The following is a 24443-nucleotide window of genomic DNA, read 5'->3' as shown; positions in this document are numbered from 1 at the left end:
GTACTCTCAATGACAACATAACACCCAACCATAAATTCACAAATTAAAATAACTAACAAGTAGACAGTGAAATACAAAGCTATGATTTATTTGATCTTGGATTACACATTACACTGCCTAAAATTCTAAACATTAGAACCATCCTCAACCAACTACTATTTTACCACAATATAAAAGGTCAGTTGACAAAATTATAATCTTGAACATTACCAAAAATATCAGCTACCTAGTTATATTAACTCAGATATTAAAAAAGTCATTTTTTCTGAGATAGAACTATGAATAAAAATACAGTAACTACCCATTCTCATTCAAGAAGAGACTGCACTAAAGAACCAAATGAATTCACAAGAACAAACTTGTTAATTCACAAGAATTAACAAGTCCATCATAAAAGTGGGTATACAAATGATCAGAATAACCACTGACTCATTTAAGCAAGGTGAGCTGACAGAAATATTTCCAAGACTCATAAAATGCCTGGATTCTGTCACTGACATAGCCACGTTTACCTGGATATTAACAATAGTTCCAAATTTGCTGAAGTGTTCATTGAGCTTGGTAATGTTGTTCAATTCCTGAGGGATTTTCTTGACTTCTAATTTGGTGTTTGTATACTGATTCTTTCGTAAGAACCCCGGTTTATTTTGATTGTTATTTCCTTGCCTAAAAGGAAGATTAATATATCTTGGTTAATTCTCTTACTTCATGCCTAGCCAAGAGATATAACCACCAAGAATTTAAGTTTTATATGTATAATTTTTTAAGTGCCTTTTGTTGCTGGGCATGGTGGCTCACACCTGTAATCCCAGAAAATTTTTTCAAAATCCTATGAAACATTATATTCAAAATTCAAACCACAGAAAATATATTAACATCAAGAAACAGGTTAGAGACTGGGTGCAGTGGCTCATGCCTATAATGCCAGCACTCTGAGAGGCTAAGGCTGGAGAAATGCTTGAGCCCAGGGGTTCCAGATCAGTCTGGGCAACATAGTAAGACCCTGTCTCTATATAATTAATTAATTAATTTTTTAAAGTGCCTCTTGTTAGCCCTTAACATTCTTCAGAAATTACTAAGCAATTTTCACATCGTTCTTATCCCAAGAATAAAAAAAGTTGAAGATAAAGGTGAACGCAAAAGATCATCAAAAGAAAAGGTCCAACTGAAGCTTAAAATCATATGCCAAAAAGAATACCACAATTATCAAGGAGTCTAAGTAAGGCTAGAATATCATCTTTTTTTTCTTTTTTTTTTTTTTGAGATGGAGTTTTGCTCTTGTTGCCCAGGCTGAAGTGCAGTGGCACGATCTCAGCTCACTACAACCTCTGTCTCCCAGGTTCAAGCAATTATTCTGCCTCAGCCTCCCAAGTAGCTGGGATTACAGGCATTCACCACCATGCCTGGCTAATTTTGTATTTTTAGTAGAGATGGAATTTCTCCATGTTGGTCAGGCTGGTCTCAAACTCCTGACCTCAGGTGATCTGCCCATCTCAGCCTCCCAAAGTGCTGGGATTACAGACGTGAGCCATCATGCCTGGCTAGAATATCATCTTTAATGGCATATTTTTCAACTTCTGCAAACGTATTAAACTTTTTTTTTTTTTTACCATTTATTTCATTTTTTTTTCTTCTTTTCTATCCACTGCCAGTGCCTTAGTAATTTTTAATATTTGGTTAGGCATAGAAATAGGTAGTTACAAATTAGAAATACCTATTATGGGCCAGGTGCGGTAGCTCACTCCTATAATCTTAGCACTTTGGGAGGCTGAGGCTGGTGGATCACCTGAGGTCAGGAGTTCCAGACCAGCCTGACCAACATGGTGAAACTGTCTCTACTAAAATTACAAAAAATTAGCCAGATACGGTGGTGGGCACCTGTGATCCCAGCTACTCAGGAGGCTGGGGCAGGAAAATTGCTTGAACCCTGGAGGCGGAGGTTGTGGTGAGCCAAGATCGAGCCATTGCACTCCAGCTTGGGCGACAAGAGCAAGACTGTCTCAAAAAAAAAAAAACTATTATGAATATTGTTAACTTTTTAATTTTCACGACATTCTAAACATGTCTCCTGGAACCCTAACTTTGAGACACTTAGTTTGAAAATCATTAATGACAAAGTTTATGAATTTAGTAATGCAAACAACAATAATAACAATTAGATGTTACTAATTAGCAAATTATCTTACTTTCCCAGCCAAGGTTTCTTTGTGAGTGGGCCTTCCAAACCACTCACGGCTCTTTTTCGGCTATCTGGTTCTAGAACTACTCTGGTTATGTTGCTATTAATCGAAACAGGAACTGGTGGTTCAGTCTGGATCACAATGTTAGCAGCTGTTGGAAACAAAAATTCAAATTACTAAGTTGTTCAGCAATCTCAATGATTAAATAATATTTAGTATAAAAGCTAAATAGTACTATGAATATTTCAACTACTATCATTTCTCTTTTAGAAATGCCTAACAGCAAGAAAAAGTCACAAATGTGTTTTTCTATAAAAAATAGAAATCCATGTTTCAAAACTCAAAGTTAACCTTGATGTAATCATTGACTCAGGCATGGATGAGCAATAGATAAAAAATATATTGGTGAAAGGCTATTGGAAAATAAAATACTTATACAGTGACAAAATATCACTCCAAAAATTATATTTACAATGGAGAGCTCTAACAATTATCACTTTATACAAGCAATCAAACTTAGCACCATTAATGGACATTATTTGCCTCCTGGTAGGATTCAACAAGAATTTGACTACATCATAAGGATAACATATTATGGAATTATGATTTTATGGCAATAATACTGTGCTTATATAGGACTGTCTTATTCTTACATATAAGGTAAAGGGGTTAAAGTTTCTCTATATCTACCACTTACTTTCAAGAGATTCAACAAAAAAATGTGAGTGTAGAGAATAAAGAGAAGAGAGAGCCCACAAGAAAGCATTCATGCCCAACGGTAACAAAGTATTACCGGTAAATCTACGTGAAGGCATTCAGATGTCTGCTGTGTTTCTTTTGATTTTCCATAGGTTTAAAGTTGGGAAGAAAATCCAAAGCCAATACTATAAATTGGCAGAAATACTCTAAGAAACTGCCCATACAATAAATAACCTTTGGGTAGGAAGAGGTATACTGAACAAAAAGGAAATTAATACAAAACTATGCCTATTATATACTAAGTATTTCCCCTAACTTTGGCAACTCCACTAAGCAAAGAATAACCTAGGCTGAATGCTGGGGTAGGGATATGGTTGGGAGTTGGTACATCTGATTTCATCTTTATGTCAGGGAAATTATGATGTAAGGATTCATTTACTTAACATTTAGCTATTTTACAGCTCAGCAACTATAGCAGACCTTAGGTATACATTGGTGAATAAAACCAACAAGATCCTTGCTCTTGCAAGACTTGTGTTTTCAGAAGGCTAATGAAGAAGATAGCAACTGTGATGGCATAAAGCATTCTAGAATTTGACATGCCATTATGTTCTCCTTAAATAGTTTTATTGTTACCAGCTAACATTGCCTAATGCTTTATTTTTTAATTTAATTAAGTGTGTCATATTAAAGGAAAGAGATATAGCTAAAGCTAAGTGACTTGCCCAAGAAAACAAAGAAATCCTATTTTATACAAAACATTACTTCTACTTTGAATTCTAGTTCTGCCAATTAAAAGCTGTGTGACCTTGGGCAAGTTCTTTAAACCTCTCTAAGCCTCAGTATTTTTCCTTGTAAAAGGAGAATAAAAATAGAAATATGGGAAACAATAACATACATGAGGCCAGGCATAGTGACTTGTGCCAGTAATCCCAACACTTCCAGAGGCTGAGGTGAGCATATTTACCTGAGGTCAGGAGTTCAAGACCAGCCTGACCAATATGGTGAAATCCTGTCTCTACTAAAAATACAAAAATTTGTATTACAAGTGGCACACACTTGTAATCCCAGCTACTCAGGCAGCTGAGCCAGGTCAATTGCTTGAACCCAGGAGGTGGAGATTGCAGTGAGCCTAGATTGCACCACTGCACTCCAGCCTGGGCAACAGAAGGAGACTCTGTCTCACCAAAAAAAAAAAAAAAAAAAAAAAAAATATATATATATATATATATATACACACACACACACACATACACACACACACACACACACAATCTATATATATATATACACACACACACATATACACACACACACACACATTCTTATAGTGTTATTAATGGCAGTAAAGAAGAATTAATAAACTAAGAGAGAAAGAACAGCAAAATGGTAGGCTGGGTGCAGTGGCTCACGCCTGTAATTCCAGCACTTTCAGAGGCCAAGATGGGTGGATCACCTGAGGTCAGGAGTTCAAGACCTGCCTGGCCAACATGGTGGAACCCCATCTCTACTAAAAGTACAAAAATTAGCTGGGTGTGGTGACACACACTTGTAATCTCGGCTACTTGGGAGGCAGAGGCAGGAGAATCACTTGAATCCAGGAGGCAGAGGTTGCAATGAAGCAAGATGGAGCCACTGCACTCCAACCTAGGCAACAGAGCCAGACTCTGTTTCAGGAAAGGAAAGGAAAGGAGAAAGGAAAGGGACAAGGAAAGGAAAGGAGAAAGGGGAAGGAAGGGAGAAGAAGAGGAAAGAAGGTGAAAGAAGAGGGAAGAAGGTGAAAGAAGAGGGAAGAAGAGGGAAGAAGGGGGAAGAAGGAGGAAGAAGGGGAGGAAGCAGAAAGGGGGAAGGGGGAAGAAAGAAGGAAGGAAGAGGTAAGAGGGAAGGGGGAAGAAAAAGAAAGAAAGGAGAATGTTTGCCATATGATTAAATTAATCAAAAACTATTGTCAGTGCAGTCCATGGCCAGTCACTCATATTGAAATTACATACTGGAAATCTGTAACAGTTAAAAAAAAAAAAATGGAATCCCATCAAACTAACCATCATTAACCAACCTTTTTAGTGAGGGAGTAGGTAGGAGGTTATCAGCCATATGAGAGGTAAATGCTTGCATTTAATCTTAGTTTTATTTCATTTTTTTAAGGTGTATTCCTAAGCTCTGTAAAGGTCCTAACTTAAAGATGTAATCATTAGTGTAAAAATTATCAAATGATAATTGTATTGTAATGTTTTAGATTCTCACTATTATTGTGATGAATAGCTCTCAAGATAAAAAGTAGGCCCTTTAATGATCAATTCTTTGAGGGAGAGGATCAGCAATTTCATATTTCTATACATAATATCTAACACAATGCCTAGCAACAAAACTAAAACAGCCTAAAGTCATACCCAAAAAAGACAATTAATATTAGTATGATCTGTACTAATAAAAACAAATATATTCTCACTATAGCTTTAAAACAAAATTTAGATAAAGTTATTTAAAAACATCTGAGATTAATATATAGCACCCTTCAAAGAGATGATATGCAAGTAATTTGAACCTTAATTTCCTCAATGAAGGTCAGAAATGCAAATGTAATAACTATATTCAACTATTGCATAACACAGCATCAGAAAAAGTTCAAGGTATTCTCACCTCTTGGATTTGCATCCATATCTCCAGATGTTAGGCCAATCAGATTGGGGCGCTGTGTCTGTGTTCTTGAAAAGAACTGTCTGTACTGAGATCTACCAGAACTAGTAATACTAGGAGCTTCTGGGTTGTAACCATCTGGTTCATACGTATCTGAGGGAAAACAAAGCAACAAAACACTTAACAAATCAGAGAGCGGTTAAACCATCTCTCATTGTTAAAAAATAAACAACTGCTTAAAAAACATACATTCACCAAAAAATATAAATACATCAACCTACAGTCACCTCCCAGTATCTGCAAGGGACTGGTTCCAGGACCCTTCCACAGATATCAAAATCTACAAATGTTCAAGTCTCTTATATAAAATAAGGTGATATTTGCATACAACCTAGGTACATCTTCTTGTATACTCTAAATCATCTCTATGTTAATTGTAATACCTAATATAAATGCTATGTAAATAGTTGTCATGGATATTGTTCTTAAAACTTGCATTATTAATTACTATATTGTTATTTTTTATTGGTTTTCTTCCTGAATATTTTTTATCTGCAGTTGGTTGAATCCACAGATGTGGAACCTGAGGTGAAGGGATGACTCTATTTCTCTTCGTGTTACAGTATCTAGACATGCCTTTTGAAAGTGAAAAAAAAAATACTCCTATTACAGGACATAGATACATACATCCATTATTAAATAATGGTATTTTCAGATCCATTCACCTACTCATTTCTACCCTACATATTCATCACCTAAACCTAATGTGAATGCACACTTTTTTTTTTAATTTAATAAAACGGAGATGGGTCTCGCTATCTTGCCCAGGCTGGTCTTCAACTCCTGAGCTTAAACCATCTGCCCACCTCAGCCTCCCAAATTGCTGGCATTACAGGTGTGAATCATTGTGCCCAGACCAATGCATATTTGTTAATACAAATTTTCATGTACACAAACACTGTAAGTGAAGGATTGGGTTCCCTTTGTTATCTATCATATCTCCAATTTCCAGGTACCCTTTTAATTAAAGAGAAAAGAAAAACCAAACTACTCATTTGGTTATCTGCACTTTTTCAAATTAGGGAGACAACAGCTGGTTTCACACATAAACCATATTTCAAATAAAACAGCGCACACACACATGCGCATGCACACACAGTCACTTCTATGATTTAGAGTATAGAAGTGATTCAGAATATAAGATGAGCAAATTATCCTCATTTAGGGGATCTTCCTGGCCACTACAGGCATTTGAGTCAACAGCCACTAAATAGCACAACTAGGATTCAGAAGTCCTCAATCCAGAAAATTTCTCATCCCTAATCCTCTTAGATTAAACCTCTCCCATAAATATTGTGCTTCTCTTAACTTCAGATTCACAAGCTAACTTTCTTCTTGCACAAAACATCCACAAACTGCAATGAGGCTAAAATAATAAAATTCTATTAAAGCACAGGTGATTCTGAGTTATGTAATATAAGAACTAGAGGTTGGATGCGGTGGTTCATGCCTGTAATCCCAACACTTTGGGAGGCCGAGGCAGACAAATCATGGAGTCAGGAGATCAAGATCATCCTGGCCAACATGGTGAAACCCCATATCTATAAAATACAAAAAATTAGCCAGGCGTAGCGGTGCACGCCTACAGTCCCAGCTATTCAGGAGGCTGAAGCAGGGGGAATTGCTTGAACCTGGGAGGCAGAGGTTACAGTGAGCCAAGATTGCACCACTGCATTCCAGCCTGGTGACAGAGAAAGACTCCATCTCAAAAAATAAATAAAGAACTAGACATTCCTTCTCCATTTTCCTCCTTTCTTTGGGTTTTGAAAACAGGTCACGGAATTGCACAAAAAAGGCATCACTAGATTAAGAACCTTCTCCCTCTAATAAAATGTTAAATGATGTTGAAAATTAATCATTCAGGCCATTTGTACTGGCCTCCTCAGAGAAGGATGGCACAGAAAATTTAATAAATTATTATCACAAAGACATTCCTATTAGAGATTTTGTATTTCATTACTAAGGCTTGCATTCAGTCTCAAAGTTTCCTGATGATGATTAATAAAACCCAACAATTTTGCCTCAGTAGTTACAGGGCTATGCTTTTAGTTATCTGCCAAAGAGTATTTTTGGGGCTTCATATTTAATTATTTTAGCTTTTGTTCTAATATAATAATTTATAATTTTTTTGTTTCTTGAAGACAACTAAAGACAGTATTTAATCATGAGCATTCCCTCCTGATGGAAACACACTGTAATGATATGTCTAGCTTAAAATAAATGTAACATAGTTGCTTATTAAATTTCAATGTTTAAGGATGATACAGTTTGAAACTGATAATGTAAAATAACAGCTTCCCTGGTTATGCCAACTCTAAAAATTACATGCAATATAACATATAAAATAAATGCTGATTTAAAAAAAAAAAAAGATTAGCAAATTATGATTTAAAAGTTTTCAGTTACCATTTGGTACTATTGACAAAAAAATCTCCTACAATTAAGACTGCAGAAAGTTTTAAACAAACTACATAACCAAATGACCTTGTGCTATAAATCCTGGGAATACACAGAACACCAATTAACTTAAAAGTCCTTTAGTTCACGATGATGAACTAAGATCTAAAGGCAAAGTGAGAAAGGGTTAAAAACCCTTCATGAGACACCCACAAAGCACTCCACAGATCCTTCAAAATACATATGTCAAAAGGAGAAAAGAGTTTTCAAGAAATTTTATATACACATACAAGGGGCAAAATGGCCATAATACAAGGGGCAAAAAAGGAAAAAAGGACATGATCATCAGAAACCAGATGTTTATTTTTGTTTTAAAGAAAAAATAACCTACTTTATTACAATGTATAACTAATTAGAAAACATTCAAGTAGATAGTATCTTCCCATCTACCTGATTAGAAATTAGCTAAATGAACCAGCTTCACTTTGTTACCAAAGCACTGAGAGTAAATATAGAGGAAATTACAGATGATAGACACACATGAGGCCTAATCATCTAGCAGCCACTAGAGACAAACCAAAGAAGCAAAGGAACAGAAAATAAAACTACCTATGAGCTTTAATGGGACTTTACAACAGCAGATCAGGATGCCAGTCACCGCTTATGCTGGCCAGCTTAAGGTAAAAAAGTTCAGCAAGGTGGATGGCCATCTGTAGCAAAGCTTACCTGGAACCAGAGGGGTAGGGCTGGAGACTGAGGTATGGTACCCAATGGAGGATCCCATGAGGTTTCGAGGTGGCACCAAACGAGCTGCCAACAGAGGAGGTGGAGTCCCCAACTGAAGTCGCTCAGATGCAGCAGCACCATGTTCACGAGAGTACATGGGCTGTCCTATAGAGGAAAGAATAGGAGGGCAGCTGGGAATGAGAGTCACAAGCTTCTCTTAGGTGATGATGTGCTTCCTGAGACTTTGAGTCAAAAACAGAGAAATTAAACCAACAGGAATAGAAGTATAGTAAGATGTTTCTGGGATTTTTCTAACTCAAGAAAGAACAGACATGCAACTGGTTAGGATCCATCAAGGTGTAAAGAAAAGAGTAAGAACTAGGTAGTATATATAACCTCCATCTTTTATGGTCTTAAGTGAAGAAAACTATGTGCTAATTTTATCCAAAGCTGAACAGTGAACTATATAAGGTTACTAGACAAAGGAGTCCTGAGCTATTAATTATACAGAATTTTTCCTTCCAATGAGATATGCAGGTATGAAAACTGTCATATCCATTAAGAAAACAACCCCCTCCAACCAACCCACATAATTTCAGGTTTACACAAAGTATGCTCCCAGTCTAAGGGCAGAAAAAAAGATAAAGACATTAAGAACAAATAAACCACTGCATGCATAACTTCGCAAAGAATAAGAAATGTTCCATAGAAAAAATTAAGATAGTGAAAATTCATTATCTCTGTGAGCACAAGGATTACAAATATAGAGAAAGGAAAAAGGACAAAAAAACAAACAAACAAAAAAAACAGATAAGCACACCAGCACAGCACTGGGCACATGAAATCATCCTGGATATTAAGAAGCACTTTTTGAAAGAAAGCACATTTAGGATTTATATACAGACTGATGCAAGAATGCACACACGATGAAGCCAAAATCTGAAGAACAGGATTAGAAAAGGACGAGGAATCAAGGAGCAAAATCCCTTTGGGTGTCCATTTAATATCTTTTTCACTGGCAACCCCAACTGAGACCTATTTGTAAAATTTAGTTCTATATCTGTCCAATGTCAGACATTTACTATGTGACACAAGACAAAATAAAGCAGATTTTGAATTTTTTTATACCAGGTGAAATGTCCTTAAAAGCTGTAAAATTCCTAAAGATTTTAAATATACCTTAATAGGACAGGCTACAAAGCAACCACTTGATTTCACAGTAAATCCTAAAGGGAATATAGAGAGGCTAAACCTCAGTACCATTTTCTTTCTGTATAAGAAGTAAAAGAGGTGTCCAACAGACACCACCCATCAAAGCTGCCTTTCACAGGGTTCCACCTCCCAGACTTACTCTGGGACCCAGAATCCTATCTATCTATGGCCTTGGGGTAGGTGACAATCCCTCCTTTTTAATGACCTGAATCTCTGACTTACTGATTATGGAATCTGTCAAGTAGTTTTCAACTCTCCCAGTAAGGATAATTAAACATGCTCAGACTGAGGGCAGGAAAAAAAGGAAAAGAGGAAGTAACAAATCATACTGTATAACTGTGTACTTAGCATTATCCTTACATTTTATATTTCTAATGGATGTTGGGCTTAATACTTAGGTGAGGTTGATCTGTGCAGCAAACCACCATGGCACACATTTACCTATGTAACAAACTTCTACATCCTACATATGTACCCTAGAACTTAAAAGTTGACGGAAAAAAAAAAAGGACATTTAAAAATGATCACTTAATCATTACACGGCAAAAACAATTTAATATATATTTTTTCTTTTTCCTTTTTTTGTTATCGAGACAGGGTCTGGCTCTGTCGCCTAGGCTAAAGTGCAGTGGCATGATCTGAGCTCATGACAACCTCTAACTCCTGGGTTCAAGGAATTCTCCTGCCTCAGCCTCCTGAGTAGCTGGGATTATAGGTGCCCGCTGCCACACCTGGCTAATTTTTTGTATTTTTAGTAGAGACAGAGTTTCACCATGTTAGCCAGACTGGTCTCAAACTCCTGACCTCAAGTTATCTACCCACTTTGGCCTCCCAAAGTGCTGCAATTACAGGCGTGATTGACCGCACCCAGCCCAATTTAACATATTCTCAATGAGGGGAACAAATAGTTGTAAGCACACAATCAATTGCAGAGAATTAACTGTGAAGAGTGATCCGTCAGCAGAATGAAGTAGTTGTTAAAGAGAAAAATGGGGCCAAGTGCAGTGGGCTCATGTCCATATTCCCAACACTTTGGGAGGCCAAGGTGGGAGGACTGCTTGAGTCCAGGAGTTCAAGACCAGCCTGAGTTACATACTGAGACTGTTTCTACTAAATATTTTAAAAATCAGCCATGCGTGGTGGCACACACTTGTAGTCCTAGCTATTTGGGAGGTTAAGGCAGGAGGATCACTTGAGCCAGAAAGTTGAGGCTATAGTCAGCCACAATCATGCCCACTGTACTCTAGCTTAGGTGACAGGGTGAGACGCTGTCTTTAAAAGTAAAATTTCTTAATTAAAAAATATATATATATAGAAAAAGTACAGTCTTAGTCCATATGACTACTTTAAATGTATATCAATGTACTAAGCATATCTAATTAATAACAGCTTTCTCACAGTAAACTGGAAACCAAAAGGCTACTTTGCACAATGTCCACTTTTAAAACAACTGACAAAGAACATACAATTCAAATGCTTTAGAAAGGCCAAGCACAGTGGCTCACATCTGTAATTCCAGCACTTTAGGAGGCCAAGGCGAGTGGATCCCTTGAGCTCAGGAATTTGAGATCAGGCTGGGCAACATGGTGAAACCCTATCTCTACTAAAACTATAAAAATTAGCCAGGCGTGATGGTGCACACCTGTAATCCCAGCTACTCGGGAGGCTGAGGCACAAGAATCACTTGAACCCAGGAGGCAGAGGTTGCAGTGAGCCAAGATCGCACCACTGCTCTCCAGCCTGGGTGACAGAGGGAGACTCTGCCTCAAAATAAAAAACAAACAAATACCTCAAAAAGATGGCAATTAATTCAAATGTAGTCTGACTTTCTTAAACAATTCCTACTGAGGTCTCTAAATAGTACTTCTAAAAGAAACAGAGTTCTTTAGACAAAGGGCCAATTCTAGGTCAGGGCAGAAAATTTTTAAGATGAGCCTGGCACATCTTGGTATACCTCGTCTTCAGAGGCAAGATAGTTATCAAAATCCGGCATGTCAAAGATAAAAAAATTTAAAAAAAAACTATCAGAAGCCAACATGAAGAGGCTCTCACCGATTAAAAATGAGACAATCTGAACATCAAAGAAAACTATAAGGGGGTGAAACATATCAAATGTTAAATGTTAAAAATTCATGAGCTCATAATGATCTTAAAAAAATACAGGAGTTCCCTCTGGAAAAAACTAGGGAATCAACAGATTCTTAAAATTGATAAATGAAAGAAAATACACATACATCATGTCTGATCTGTAAAAACTGCATTTCAGGTTAACCAAATGGTTGTTACAGTCAACTATATGGAATGCTAGCAATAAATGTAGAAGAAGCTATAGATTTAGAGTATCACATAAAACAGCAAATCCAGGCAATGATCAAAAATGGCTGTTGAAACTTACTAAGTTTCAAAATGAATGGATCACAATGAAAACACCTCTACAAACTAAACTATTTATAATACAGAAAGGAGACAACCAGACATTATAAACACTACAATGTACTGTGTAGGAAGTACATAACACCATCTATAAAATGTTCTTGCCAAAAAATGAATCTTATCAAATACCTAGCTCTAACTTCCAATTTACAGGAAATACAGGGGACAGAGAAATGTGTTAGATGACACCAGAAGATGAACCTGCCAAGTCTAGAATGTGAGAAAATTCTTTAGGACATATGATCTGTTTCTACAACAAATAAATGCCAAGGGAAAAAAAAAAGGAAAGGATGTGGCTATAAAGACTTAAGAAAGATACCAACTCAATGTAATGTATTTGTATAACCCTGTTTGAATATAGCTTCAACTAAAAAAAGGTACGAAAGAACATTTATGATACAATTGGGAAATATGAAAACTAACTGGATATTTCACAAGCAAACTGTTACCAATTCTGGGGGGGCTGTGATAATAGTACCTGTGTGTATGTATGATTTTGTGTGCATGTATGTTTAATTATCTTTAAGGATACATAAGTTTTTACAGGTGAAATGCTGTTATGTTTGGGACTTATTCTAAAACAATCATGTCATTAAGCTGAATTTTGAGGAGCCATAGAAGAGAAAACAATAATAAAAACTAAGGCCAGGTATGATGGCTCAGATGTGATAATCCCAACACTTTGGGAGGCCAAGGTGGGAGGACTGCTTGAGCCCAGGAGTTCAAGACCAGCCTGAGTAAGATACTGAGACTGTCTCTACTAAATATTTTAAAAATCAGCCACTCATGGTTAGTAGAAATCAAACAGTGACTTAAAGAAAAAAATGAAAGCTTAAAGTACCCAAATGACAATTAAGTATTTCTTTGGATGAATATCTGTATGTTGAAATGGACAATATAACAATCCTAGCACTTCCGGAGGCTGAAGCAGGAGGACTGCTTGAGCCCAGGAATTTGAGAACAACCTGCGCAGCATGGGGAAACGTCATCTCTACAAAAAATTTTAAAATTAGCCAAGAGTGGTGACATGCACCTGTGCTCCCAGCTACTCATGAGGCTGAGGCAGGAGGATTGTTTGAGCCCAGAAGGGCAAGACTTCAGTGAGCCAAGATTGTGCTACTGTACTTGAGGCTGGGCGACAGAGCAAGATATGGTCTAAAAGAAAAACAACGCGGTACTAAAATAATCAAATCAGGGTAGAGAGTGATTGATAACTCCAAACTGCAAACGTCCCAAGTTCATGTTCCCATCTTAAATTGTTCATCTAGGTAACATACCTAATATCAATATTTTCACCTTCTTAATATTAACTTTAATCAGTTAAAGACAGTGTTTATTCAACCTAAAATTTTAGCCACTCTGTGTAATTTTCCTGATTTTGTCTTTAAGAGTATTCACAGGAAAAAAAAATGTAAGTTTTCAGTTAAAAACTCAAATCCAGAAAAAAACAAAAACCCAATACTGGCCATATTTATGTGTCTTCTCTATTAGAATACAAGGTCCCTGGCACACTTGGGAAGTTCCAAGGCCTAAACAGTGCCTGATGCATAGTATAAATCAGTCACTTAAAAGAAAAAAATGACAGCTTAAAGTACCCACATGACAATTACTTCTTTGGATGAATATCTGTGTGTTGAAATGGACAATATCACAACTAATACAACATGAATCAAATCAAACACAAGAGAGAGAAAGCCTCTAGACCAGCAGTCCCCAAGTTTTGTGACACTAGGGACTGGTTCCAAGGAAGACAATTTTTCCACCAATAGCGGGGGTGGGTGGAGGTGGTGATTTCAGGATGAAACTGTTCCACCTCAGATTATCAGATTCCCATAAGGAGTGCGTAACTTAGATACTTTGCATGTGTAACTTACAATAGGGTTGGTTATCCTATGAGAGTTTAATGCCACCGTGACCCAGGTATTGGGGACCCCTGCTCTAGACAATATACAAGGACTCTATTAGACACTGACTTACTTTTCTAGCTATCAAGTCCATTATTCTAAATAGAAATGTTGTGTATTCCATAGAATTAAATGAACAAATCTCAAAATTAGAATTATAGTGTTTTAATAATTTTATACAGTTACTAGGAAAAGTATTTTCTGAAAGATAAAGATTTATGTGAATTTATATTAAGACTGGACAGTAGCCGGGTGCAGTGGCTCACGCCTGTAATCCCAGCACTTTGGGAGTTCAAGGCAGAAATATCACGAGGTCAAGAGATCAAGACCATCCTGGCTGACATGATGAAACCCTGTCTCTACTAAAAATACAAAAATGAGCTGGGCGTGGTAGTGCACACTTGTAGTCTCAACTACTTGGGAAGCTGAGGCAGGAGAATCACTTGAACCTGGGGGGCAGAGGTTGCAGTGAGCCAAGGTCATGCTACTGCATTCTGGCCTGGCAACAGAGCAAAACTCCATCTCAAAAAAAATAAAAAGATTGGACAGTTATCTTCAACCTGAGAATAAGTCTCCAGAATCCAGGATGTTACCTACTACTCTTACTTTTTCACACATTCAGTACAACGAATGAACTTAGCAGTTACAAAATATTTTTACTATGCTTCTTCAAGAAGCAGAACAGACCAAAAGCGAGGTAGAAAAGAGAATATACTTAGTAACGGTCTTGTAAAAGCCAAAGTATATACTGCCTTGATGAGTTCAAACTTGGAGGCTGCAGGGGTAGAGCTCTTTTAGATTTTGTCTAGCAAGTTCTCTGGTCTCCCACCAAGAAACCCCCATGCAAAAAAAAAAATAGGGGTCCAGATGCAATGCCTCAGACCTGTAATCCCATCATTCTAGGAGGCCCAGGTGAGAGGACTGCTCCAGGCCAGGAGTTTGAGACCATCCTAGGCAACACAGCAAGACTCTCTACAAAAAAAATTCAACAAATTCAACATTAGCTGGCCATGGTGGCATGTGCCTGTAGTCTAGCTGTTTGGGAGGCTGCAGTGGGGTGATCACTTAAGCCCAGGAGTTCAAGGCTGCAGTGAGCTAGGATCACACCACTACACTCCACCTTTGCTCTGGACAACAGAGCAAGACTCTGTTTCTACAAAAAGAGAGTAAATAAATAAATGTTTTTTAAATTGGGGTAAGTTGGGCATGGTGGCTCATGCCTATAATCCAAGTACTTTGGAAGGCTAAGGTGGGAGGATAGCTTAAGCCCAGAAGTTCAAGACCAGCCTGAGCAACACAGAAACACCTGACCTTTACAAATAATTTTTAAAAATTAGCTAGGCATGGTGGCATGTGCCTGTGGTCCCAGCTACTCAGGAGGCTGAGGTAAGAGGATTTCCAGAGCCAAGGTGGAGGCTGCAGTGAGCCATGATGGCACCACACTCCAGCCTGGGCAGCACAAGACTGTCTCAAAAAGAAATAAAGAAGGGGCGTGGGTAAAATGTTTAAGTACTTCAGAGGAAATAGTTAATTTCCCAGCCCAAAACCTATTTCAAAACCAACTGAATGGAACGACATTGAAAACTTCTTAGAAATATAAACTTAATAGATATTAAAAACTGAGGCCAAGAGCAGTGGCTCATGCCTGTAATCCCAGCACTTTGGGAAGATGAGGTGGGTGAAAACACACACAAAAACTAGCCAGGTGTGGCAGTGCACGCCTATAATCCCAGCTACTCAGGAGGCTGAGGCAGAAGAATGGCTTGAAACCGGGAAGCAGAGGTTGCAATGATCCCAGATCATGCCACTGCACTCCAGTCTGAGCAACAAATCCATCTAAAAAAAAAAAAAACTTATGACTGACAAGCTATACTCTTCTCTTCCCCTTTTTTAATGTTTAGATTATCAGGAACTTTCTACTAGTTTTCAAAATTTCTCTACATCTTTTAGAATCGATACTCGAGAAAGGAAGAAAACCACACATTTCTCTGCAGAGCAGACTTCTGAATTGTTCAATATGAATATTCTATAACTTTCAAAAGATTCAGTTGCCAACCAATCAAATCTGTTTATAAACACTGATACAGCATATAAGACAATCCCCTAAAGCAGTAATTCACAAATGCTAATGGGAAACTATTACCTGTTATCGTTCTAAGACAAAAACGGAGAGAGGGAGGAAATATAGTGCTGTTTCTTAAAATCAAGTATTAAAGATTGAGTCGGGCACAGTGGCTCATGCCTATAATCCTACCCACTTTGGGAGGCCAAGGCAGGAGAACACAGGAGTTCAAGACCATCCTAGGCAAGATGGCAAGACCCTGCCTCTACATACAAAAGATTTTTTTTTTTTTAATAGTTAAAAGATTGTCCTTGATGCCAGGTATGGTGGCTCAAACCCACAATCCCAGCACTTTGGGAAGCTGAAGCAGGAGTATCACTTGGACCCACAAACTTGAGATCAGCCTGGCTGGGCAATACAGCAAGAACCTGTCTACTAAAAATTTTAAAACTTTTAAATGAATTTTTAAAAAGATTGTCTTTTATTCTGAGATTATATCCTTTATTCAGTTTTAAAATGTATCTTTAAAATTAAAGTATTAGATATTTTCATATACAGACCTTAACCTGGCAAGTAAGAAGCTGCTAACTGTATTGGTCCCAAGAATTTTCTTAGAAATGTTACCAGTCTCTAAAAAATGAATTTAGAGGCCAGGCGCGGTGGCTCACGCTTGTAATCACAGCGCTTTGGAAAGCCAAGGGGGGCAGACCACTTGAGGCCAAAAGTTCGAGACTAGCCTGGCCAATATGGCAGAACCCCATCTGTACCAAAAATACAAAAATTAGCTGGGTGTGGGGGCCTACAACTGTAGTCCCAGCCACTCAGGAGGCTGAGGCACGACCTTAAACCTGGGAGGTGGAGGCTGTGCCACTGCACTCCAGCCTGGGCAACAGAGCAAGACTCTGTCTCAAAAAAAAAAAAAAAAAAGTTTGGAAGCACAGTTCTAAAGGTTTTACTGTTATATCACAAAATAGTATTACTTTTAAAGAAAACAGAAAAATGGACTTCAAAAAACCTGAGGTCTAATAGCTTATTCACCTTGGCTTCCCAGTGTCTGGCACGATGCCCAGCACATAGTAGGCACTCAATAAATATTTGCCAAATTAGTTTATTTATTAAGCTAGGTCACTGAAATAAATGGTAACTGCCAGATTTTTGAAATTAAAACCAAATGGAATATTCACAGAGTCACAATGTTAAATTTAACAATATAATAAAAATAAATGGTAATTGCCAGATTTTTTAAATTAAAAACAAAATGGAATTTTTATCATGAGTCATAATACCAAATTTAACAGTATAAAAATATGCCATCTGTGACAGACTCTGGAATAAATAGTCCACTTTTTCATATTTCCAAGTCCAAAAGGCAAACAATATCTAAAGCTTATTTGGGGGGAAATAGATAAAAGAGGCTTTGCTATAAATTGATAACTACTGAAACTGTTAAAGGGACAGGTACAAAGGACTTCATTATACTTGGTACATGGGACTTCAATAAACTGTCCTTTTTATTTATATATATATTTGAGATTTCCCATAATTAAAAAATGAGCAACAAACATGTTCTATGAAAAGACACTATAGCAATCAGAACACCAAGAGATACTAAATATGAAAGATACTAAATATGAAACAGGAAAAACAATTACTTGAGTATCAGATGTGATTTCTGTTCTGTAGCTCAGTTGAAGATAAGATTTACATATATTAAAAAAAAAAAAATAGAGACCTGTACAGTGGCTCATGCCTATAATCCCAGCACTTTGGGAGGCCGAGGCAGGTGGATCACGAGGTCAAGAGATCAAGATCATCCTAGCCAACACGGTGAGACCCTGTCTCTACTAAAAATACAAAAATCAACTGGGAGTGGTGGCATGCGCCTGTAGTCTCAGCTACTTGGGAGGCTGAGGCAGGAGAATGGCTTGAACGCGGGAGGCGGAAGTTACAGTGAACAGAGATGGCACTGCTGCACTCCAGCTTGGCGACAGAGAGAGACTCTGTCTCAAAAAGAAAAAAAAAATTAAAAAATCAAACAGCCTATATATATGTCATTATATAATAAATGCTTTTTGGTATTGTAGGAGTTTAAAACAGAGCAATAGGCCAGGCACAAGGGTTCATGCCTGTAATCCCAGCACTCTCGAGAGGCCGAGGACTGGTAGATCACCTGAGGTCAGGAGTTCAAGACAAGCCTGGCCAACATGGTGAAACCCCATCGCTATTAAAACTACAAAAATTAGCCGGTGTGGTGTCAGGCACCTGTAATCCCAGCTGAGGCATGAGAATCACTTGGACACAGGATGCAGAGGATGCAGTACGCTGAGATCTCGCCACTGCCCTCCAGCCTGAGTAACAAAGACTCTGTCTTAAATAAACAATAAATAAATAAATAAATAGAAGTGAACAATGATGTTTTCCAAGTATAATACTTAGAATTGGGCCTAGGAAGAGGTGAAGAGAGAGTAAATAGGCAGAAATGAAGATGGGGGGAGGGAGTTGAGTCCTGACCAGGGGACAGAAAGGGTATAATTGGCATGATCAGAGAAGGTGCGTGTTGAGGAATAGTGGACAAAGAATGCCAAGAAGGAAGAGGTAGATCTTGTTAAAGGCCAGGAACAGTGGCTCACACCTGTAATCCCAACCAACCCTTTGGGACACTCAGGTGGAAGAAACTTGAGCCCAAAAATTCGAGACCAGCCTGAGCAACATAGTGAGACTCCAACTCTACAAAAAAAAAATTTTTTTTTGAGACAGAGTCTCACTCTGTTGCCCCAGCTAGAGTGCAGTGGCACGATCTTGGCTCAGTGTAACCTCCACCTCCTGGGTGGGTGATTCTCCTGCCTCAGCCTCCAGAAGCTGAGACTACAGTTGCGCGCCACCACATCCAGCTAATGTATTTTTAGCAGAGATGGGGTTTCACCATGTTAGCTAGGATGGCCTCCATTTCTTAACTTTTGTGATCCACCTGCCTCGGCCTCCCAAAGTGCTGGGATTACAGGTGTGAGCCACCACGCTCGGCCTCTACAAAAAAAAATTTTTTTTAATTAGCCAGGTGTGGTGGCATATGCCTATGGTCCCAGCTATTTGGAAGGCTGAGGTGGAAGGATGACTTAGCCCAGAAGGTCGAGGCTGCAGTGAGCAAAGATGACACCACTGCACTTCAGCCTGGGCAACAGAGTGAGACCGTCTCAAAAAAAAAAAAGACTAGGTGTAGTGGCTCACATCTGTAATCCCAGCACGTTGCAAGGCCAAGGAAGCCAGATCACTTGAGGTCAGGAGTTTGAGACCCTAGCCAACATGACAAAACCCTGTCTCTACTAAAAATACAAAAAGATTAGCTGGGCATATTGACACATGCCTGTAATCCCAGCTACTTGGGAGGCGGAGGCACAAGAATTGCTTGAACCCATTAGGCAGAGGTTGCAGGGGGCTGAGATTGTACCATTGCACTTCAGCCTGGGTGACAGAGCAAGACTTTGTCTCAAAAAAAAAAAAAAAAAGAAGAGTTAGAAGTCCTAGAGAGGGGTTTGTTGATGGTTCAGAAAGAAATGGTAGCCACTAGAAAGTTCTTATAAGGAACTTTCATGGTTGGTTTTCTCAGAAATACTAGCTTAGTAGCATTATGTGGTATGCTTAGGGAAGTTAAAAATAAAACATAATGGTGTCAAGTAGACTACAGTAATAATCTAAATGTGAGGTCATCTAGTGTGGACAAAGGCAGAGGCCATATAAGAAAATAGAAAGGGATACGTCAAAGAAAAAGAGAGAATTTTTCATTAACTAGATGTAAAAAAGCAAAGCAGTAAGTCAGTCCTGTGAAAGTTTCAATTCTAGATAATTAGGTGGGTGTCATTCCATTGAGAAAAACAGGGATGGTGGAAGGTATAGATTTAAGAAGTTAATAGGTTCGATTTCAGAGACTTTGAAATTCTCAGGAGACAGTAATAGCTACAATAATATAATAAAGAATCCTTATAGCTTACTAGTGGCTAGGTACTTTTTTGATGCTTTAGATGTATTAATTTATTCCTCAAAACAACCTTAATGAGGTAATATTATTCCCATTTTAAAGAGTAAATTGAGCTACAGAGAGGCTAAGTAACTTGCTCAAGGTCACAAAGACAGTAAATGATAAAACCAGGATTTGAAAATTAAAAAAAATAAAAAATTGGCCCTGAATCAAGGCCAGCAGTTTGCTGAAGCTGTTGGTTTCAATCAGGAGTCTAAAGAATTATCTTTCTATGGTCTGTTGGCCATTTCATAACTTCTGAAATGTAGTGGTCAATTCATTAGAAAGAAATATGAGTCATTTAAGTGGGGGGGGTGGAGAAAAAAAAAACAGGATTTGAAACTGGGCTTAACCAGTTTGCTGAATTGCCTCTCCAAGACATAAAAGAGATGAAGAAATATTTAGGATGCAAAACCAAATTTATGATAAATATAGTTACATAAAACATGAACATACCCATAAAGTTACCTGTCCTTGTAAAAATAAAACACTTCTAATTTAACATTTTTAACACAACTAGCTTTTTAAAAAATGTTTTTGAAGAGAGGAATTTTTTAAAGCTTTAGTAAACAATAACACTAAGAAATAAAAGAGAATTAGGGTTCAAGAAAAATGTATTACAATCAAACATGAATGTCACAAACAGCCTAAACACAGAACATTACAATTTAAATGATGCTATCTTCATTTCAGTACACAAGTTAATTATTAGGCATATTTAGCCCAATCTTTTGTATACTTCTTAAGATATAAATCCTATGTTTTAGAAAATTAATCAGATAAACCATTTTTTTAAAAAGATTCAAAATAAATTTCCTTTAGAAGAGACTTGATATTAGGCTGGGCATGGTGGTTCATACCTGTAATCCCAGCACTTTGGTAGGCCGAGGCAGGCAGATCACCTGAGTCAGGAGTTCAAGACCAGCCTGGCCAACAGAGTGAAACCCCATCTCAACCAAAAATACAGAAATTAGTTGGGCGTGGTGGCAAATACCTCTAGTCCCAGTTACTTAGGAGGCTGAGGCAGGAGAATCACTTGAAACTGGAAGATGGAGGTTGCAGTGAGCCAATATTGTACCACTGCACTCCAGCCTGGGTGACAGAGCGAGACTTCAACTCAAAAAAATAAAAAGGAGAGACTAAATGTTGCTATTGTATGGCAAAGTAAAATTCTCCAAAACAGAAAGCCTTGCCTTTCTCTCCCATATCACATGAAATTAAAATATGGCTATATAGCATAAACACACAATAAACTGTATTGCGAATACAAATACAACTTTTAGAATCCATAAGAACAAAAACTATTTACAATTTTTTAAAGAGTAATACTGATATGAGACAACTTGGCTTTTCTATACCCTGTCAATTTTAAGTCAAACATCATGCACTTACGTTCTGATACTGTGTAAAGGAGGTTCTGGGGTAAAGGAGGAGGTAGTCTTGTTCCCACTGATGCAAGATTGGGCACTGCACTTGTCCCAGGCTGCTCACGGCTGTTTATCAAGCTTGATTGTGTTATGGGTGGTCCTACAGATAACAAAAAGTAAAAAGTACAGCATTAATATTGCCTAATAAAAGTGCCATTCTAGGCCGGGCATGGTGGCTCATGCCTGTAATTCCAGCACTTTGAGAGGCCAAGGCAGGCAGACCCCTTGAGGTCAAAAGTTTGAGACCAGCTTGACCAACATAGTGAAACCCTGTCTCTACTAAAAGTACAAAAATAAGCTGGGTGTGGTGGCACACACCTGTAATCCTAGAAACTTGGGAGACTGAGGCAGAAGAATCACTTGAACCTGGTAGGTGGAGGCTGTAGTGAGCCAAGATCATACCACTGCACTCCAACCTGAGCAACAGAGCAAGACTTCATCTTAAAAAAAAGAAAAAAAAAATCATACTAGTACTAACTGGGATACTCATATTTAAAATACCTAATTTGGCTCTGAACAGAATTAAGGAATTTGATATAGGCAAGCTTAAGCACTGTGAGTTGTATAATTCATTAAAAGAATATTCCTAGTTCTAGAACAGGCAAAACTAATCTGGGGCGAAAAAAGGCAGCACTGGTTGCCTCTATGGGTGAAGGTGAAGAATGGCTAAGAAGAGGCTTCCAGAAATTTTCTAAGATGATGGTTAAGTTCTACAGAATTCAAGTTAATGATAAGCATGTTTAAGTGTACTCATGTCTACAACATACTGTGAAAATCATCAAAAGTAAAAATGGAGAAATGGAAAGACATGTGCTAATGTAAATATAGTAAAATGTTAAGTGTAGAACCGATATGGTAAGTACACAAGTACAATTCCTTCAACTTTTCTGTTTGCTTCAAACTTTTCATAGTAAAACATCGAGAGAAACAGTATTCTTGAATTTAACTTTTAAATAGATTATGTTCCATACTGAGATAATGTTCTTTATTTTAGAGTTTCTATATATAAAATGATGTTGCTTTATCTGGGAAATAAAATCTCAGCTTCAGCTTCACAATTATACTGTTTATGTGATCATATTAAAAATATTCACATATGGCCTGGGCACAGTGGCTCATGCCTATAATCCCAGAACTTTGGGAAGGCGAGGCAGGCGAACGGCTTGAGCCCAGGAGTTCAAGACTAGCCTGAGCCACATAGTGAACCCTGTCTCTACAAAAAAAGTCCAAAACCCTTTAGCCAGGCATGGTGGCACATGTCAGTAGTCTCAGCTACTCAGGAGGCTCAGGTGGGTGGATCCCTTTAAGCCTGGGAGGTAGAGGTTGCAGTGAGTCGTAAGCCAAGATCTCCTCACTGCACTCTGGCCTAGGGGACAGAGTAAGATCTTGTCTCAAAAAGAAAATAAAAGAAAAAAATCACAAATGCTAAGTTAAAATGCATACATATATATATATGTATGTATGTATGCATGTATTTCTATAGGCAAAACATACACATTAAATCCCTCCAAACATTTACCAACTTTAATAATAAAAATATTCTTCATTTCTATTTGAGACAAGGTCTTGCTCTGTCACCCAGGCTGCAGTGCAGTCAGGCCATCACAGCTCACTGCAGCCTCAACCTCCTGGGCTCAAGCAATCTTCCCACCCCAGCCTTACAAGCAGCTGGGACTACAGGCACACGCCAACATGCCTGGCTAATTTTTGTATTTTTTGTAAAGGTGGGGTTTTTCGCCATGTTGTCCAGGCTGGTCTCAAACTCAATGAGCTCAAGTGATCCACCAGCATCAGGATCCCAAAATGTTGAGATTACAGGCGTGCACCATTGTGCCTGGCCATGAAATGTATATTCTATAGAATACTTTATGGCAGGAAAGCTCAGAATCGTGCTATACCATTTTTGCAATTTCTTAATTATAATTCTATAATTGTGTCTGTAATTATTGCAAGATAAAATGTTAAAAAGTAAAGAAATTCATTAAAAGTACTGCTTAGATGAAAGAAAATTATGAACGCCAGGATTCTTTAAAAAAAAAAAAAAAAGTACTGCTTAAACTGAATAGCAATATTTTTTGAAATAATAATTTGCCAACTTTTATTTATTTATTTATTTATTTTTGAGACAGGGTCTGGCTCTGTCACCTAGGCTAGTGTGGAGTGGTGCACTCTCAGCTCACTGCAACCTTAGCCTCCCAGGCTCAAGCCATCCTCCAATCTCAGCATCTCAAGTAGCTGGGACTACAGGCATACCACACCATGCCTGGCTAATTTTTCTATGTTTTGTAGAGATGGGGTTTCACCATCTTGCCCAGGCTGAACTCAAACTCCAGAGTTCAAGCAATACACTCAACTCAGATCCCAAAGTGCTGAGATTACAAACAAGAGCCACCATGCCCAGCCTAATTTGCCATCTTTTAATGTCTCCAAGTAGATACTATTTTTTTTTTTTTTTTTGGAAAAGGAGTCTCACTCTGTTGCCCAAGCTGGAGTGCAGTGGAGCAATCTTGGCTCACTGCAACCTCCGCCTCACAGGTTCAAGCAATTCTCCTGCTTCAGCCTCCTGAGTAGCTGGGATTACAGGGGCACGCCACCATGCCCAGCTAATTTTTGTATTTTTAGTAGAGACGGGGTTTTACCATGTGGGTCAGACTGGTCTGCTGACCTCATGATCCACCTGCCTCAGCTTCCCAA

General features: G+C 38.1%; 1 protein-coding gene and 2 non-coding genes across 4 annotated transcripts in view; 2 read left to right on the top strand and 1 right to left on the bottom strand.

The window, feature by feature from the left end:
• The window catches only part of RBM27 (RNA binding motif protein 27), a 79755-nt gene that overhangs the window by 23580 nt on the left and 31732 nt on the right, over positions 1 to 24443 (bottom strand). Inside the window, exons 8-12 of one of the 2 annotated variants that reach the window (XM_002744326.7) lie at positions 21715 to 21849; positions 8700 to 8864; positions 5520 to 5669; positions 2187 to 2331; positions 513 to 666 (exon numbers count right to left, since the gene is read on the bottom strand). In XM_002744326.7, the coding sequence (XP_002744372.1) occupies positions 513 to 666; positions 2187 to 2331; positions 5520 to 5669; positions 8700 to 8864; positions 21715 to 21849 (749 nt within the window). The remainder of the gene's footprint in view (positions 1 to 512; positions 667 to 2186; positions 2332 to 5519; positions 5670 to 8699; positions 8865 to 21714; positions 21850 to 24443) is intronic. The other variant, XM_078362348.1, reaches the window with a different exon arrangement.
• Positions 15027 to 15089, top strand: LOC118151923 (U7 small nuclear RNA). The gene has a single exon (XR_004740315.1). It is a non-coding gene; the product is annotated as a U7 small nuclear RNA (small nuclear RNA).
• Positions 20482 to 20618, top strand: LOC118151945 (small nucleolar RNA SNORA2/SNORA34 family). The gene has a single exon (XR_004740337.1). It is a non-coding gene; the product is annotated as a small nucleolar RNA SNORA2/SNORA34 family (small nucleolar RNA).

Source organism: Callithrix jacchus, chromosome 2 (genome assembly GCF_049354715.1).
Source record: "Callithrix jacchus isolate 240 chromosome 2, calJac240_pri, whole genome shotgun sequence".
In the NCBI taxonomy this organism is placed as follows: Eukaryota; Metazoa; Chordata; class Mammalia; order Primates; family Cebidae; genus Callithrix; species Callithrix jacchus.
This window is presented reverse-complemented; position numbering and strand designations above follow the sequence as displayed.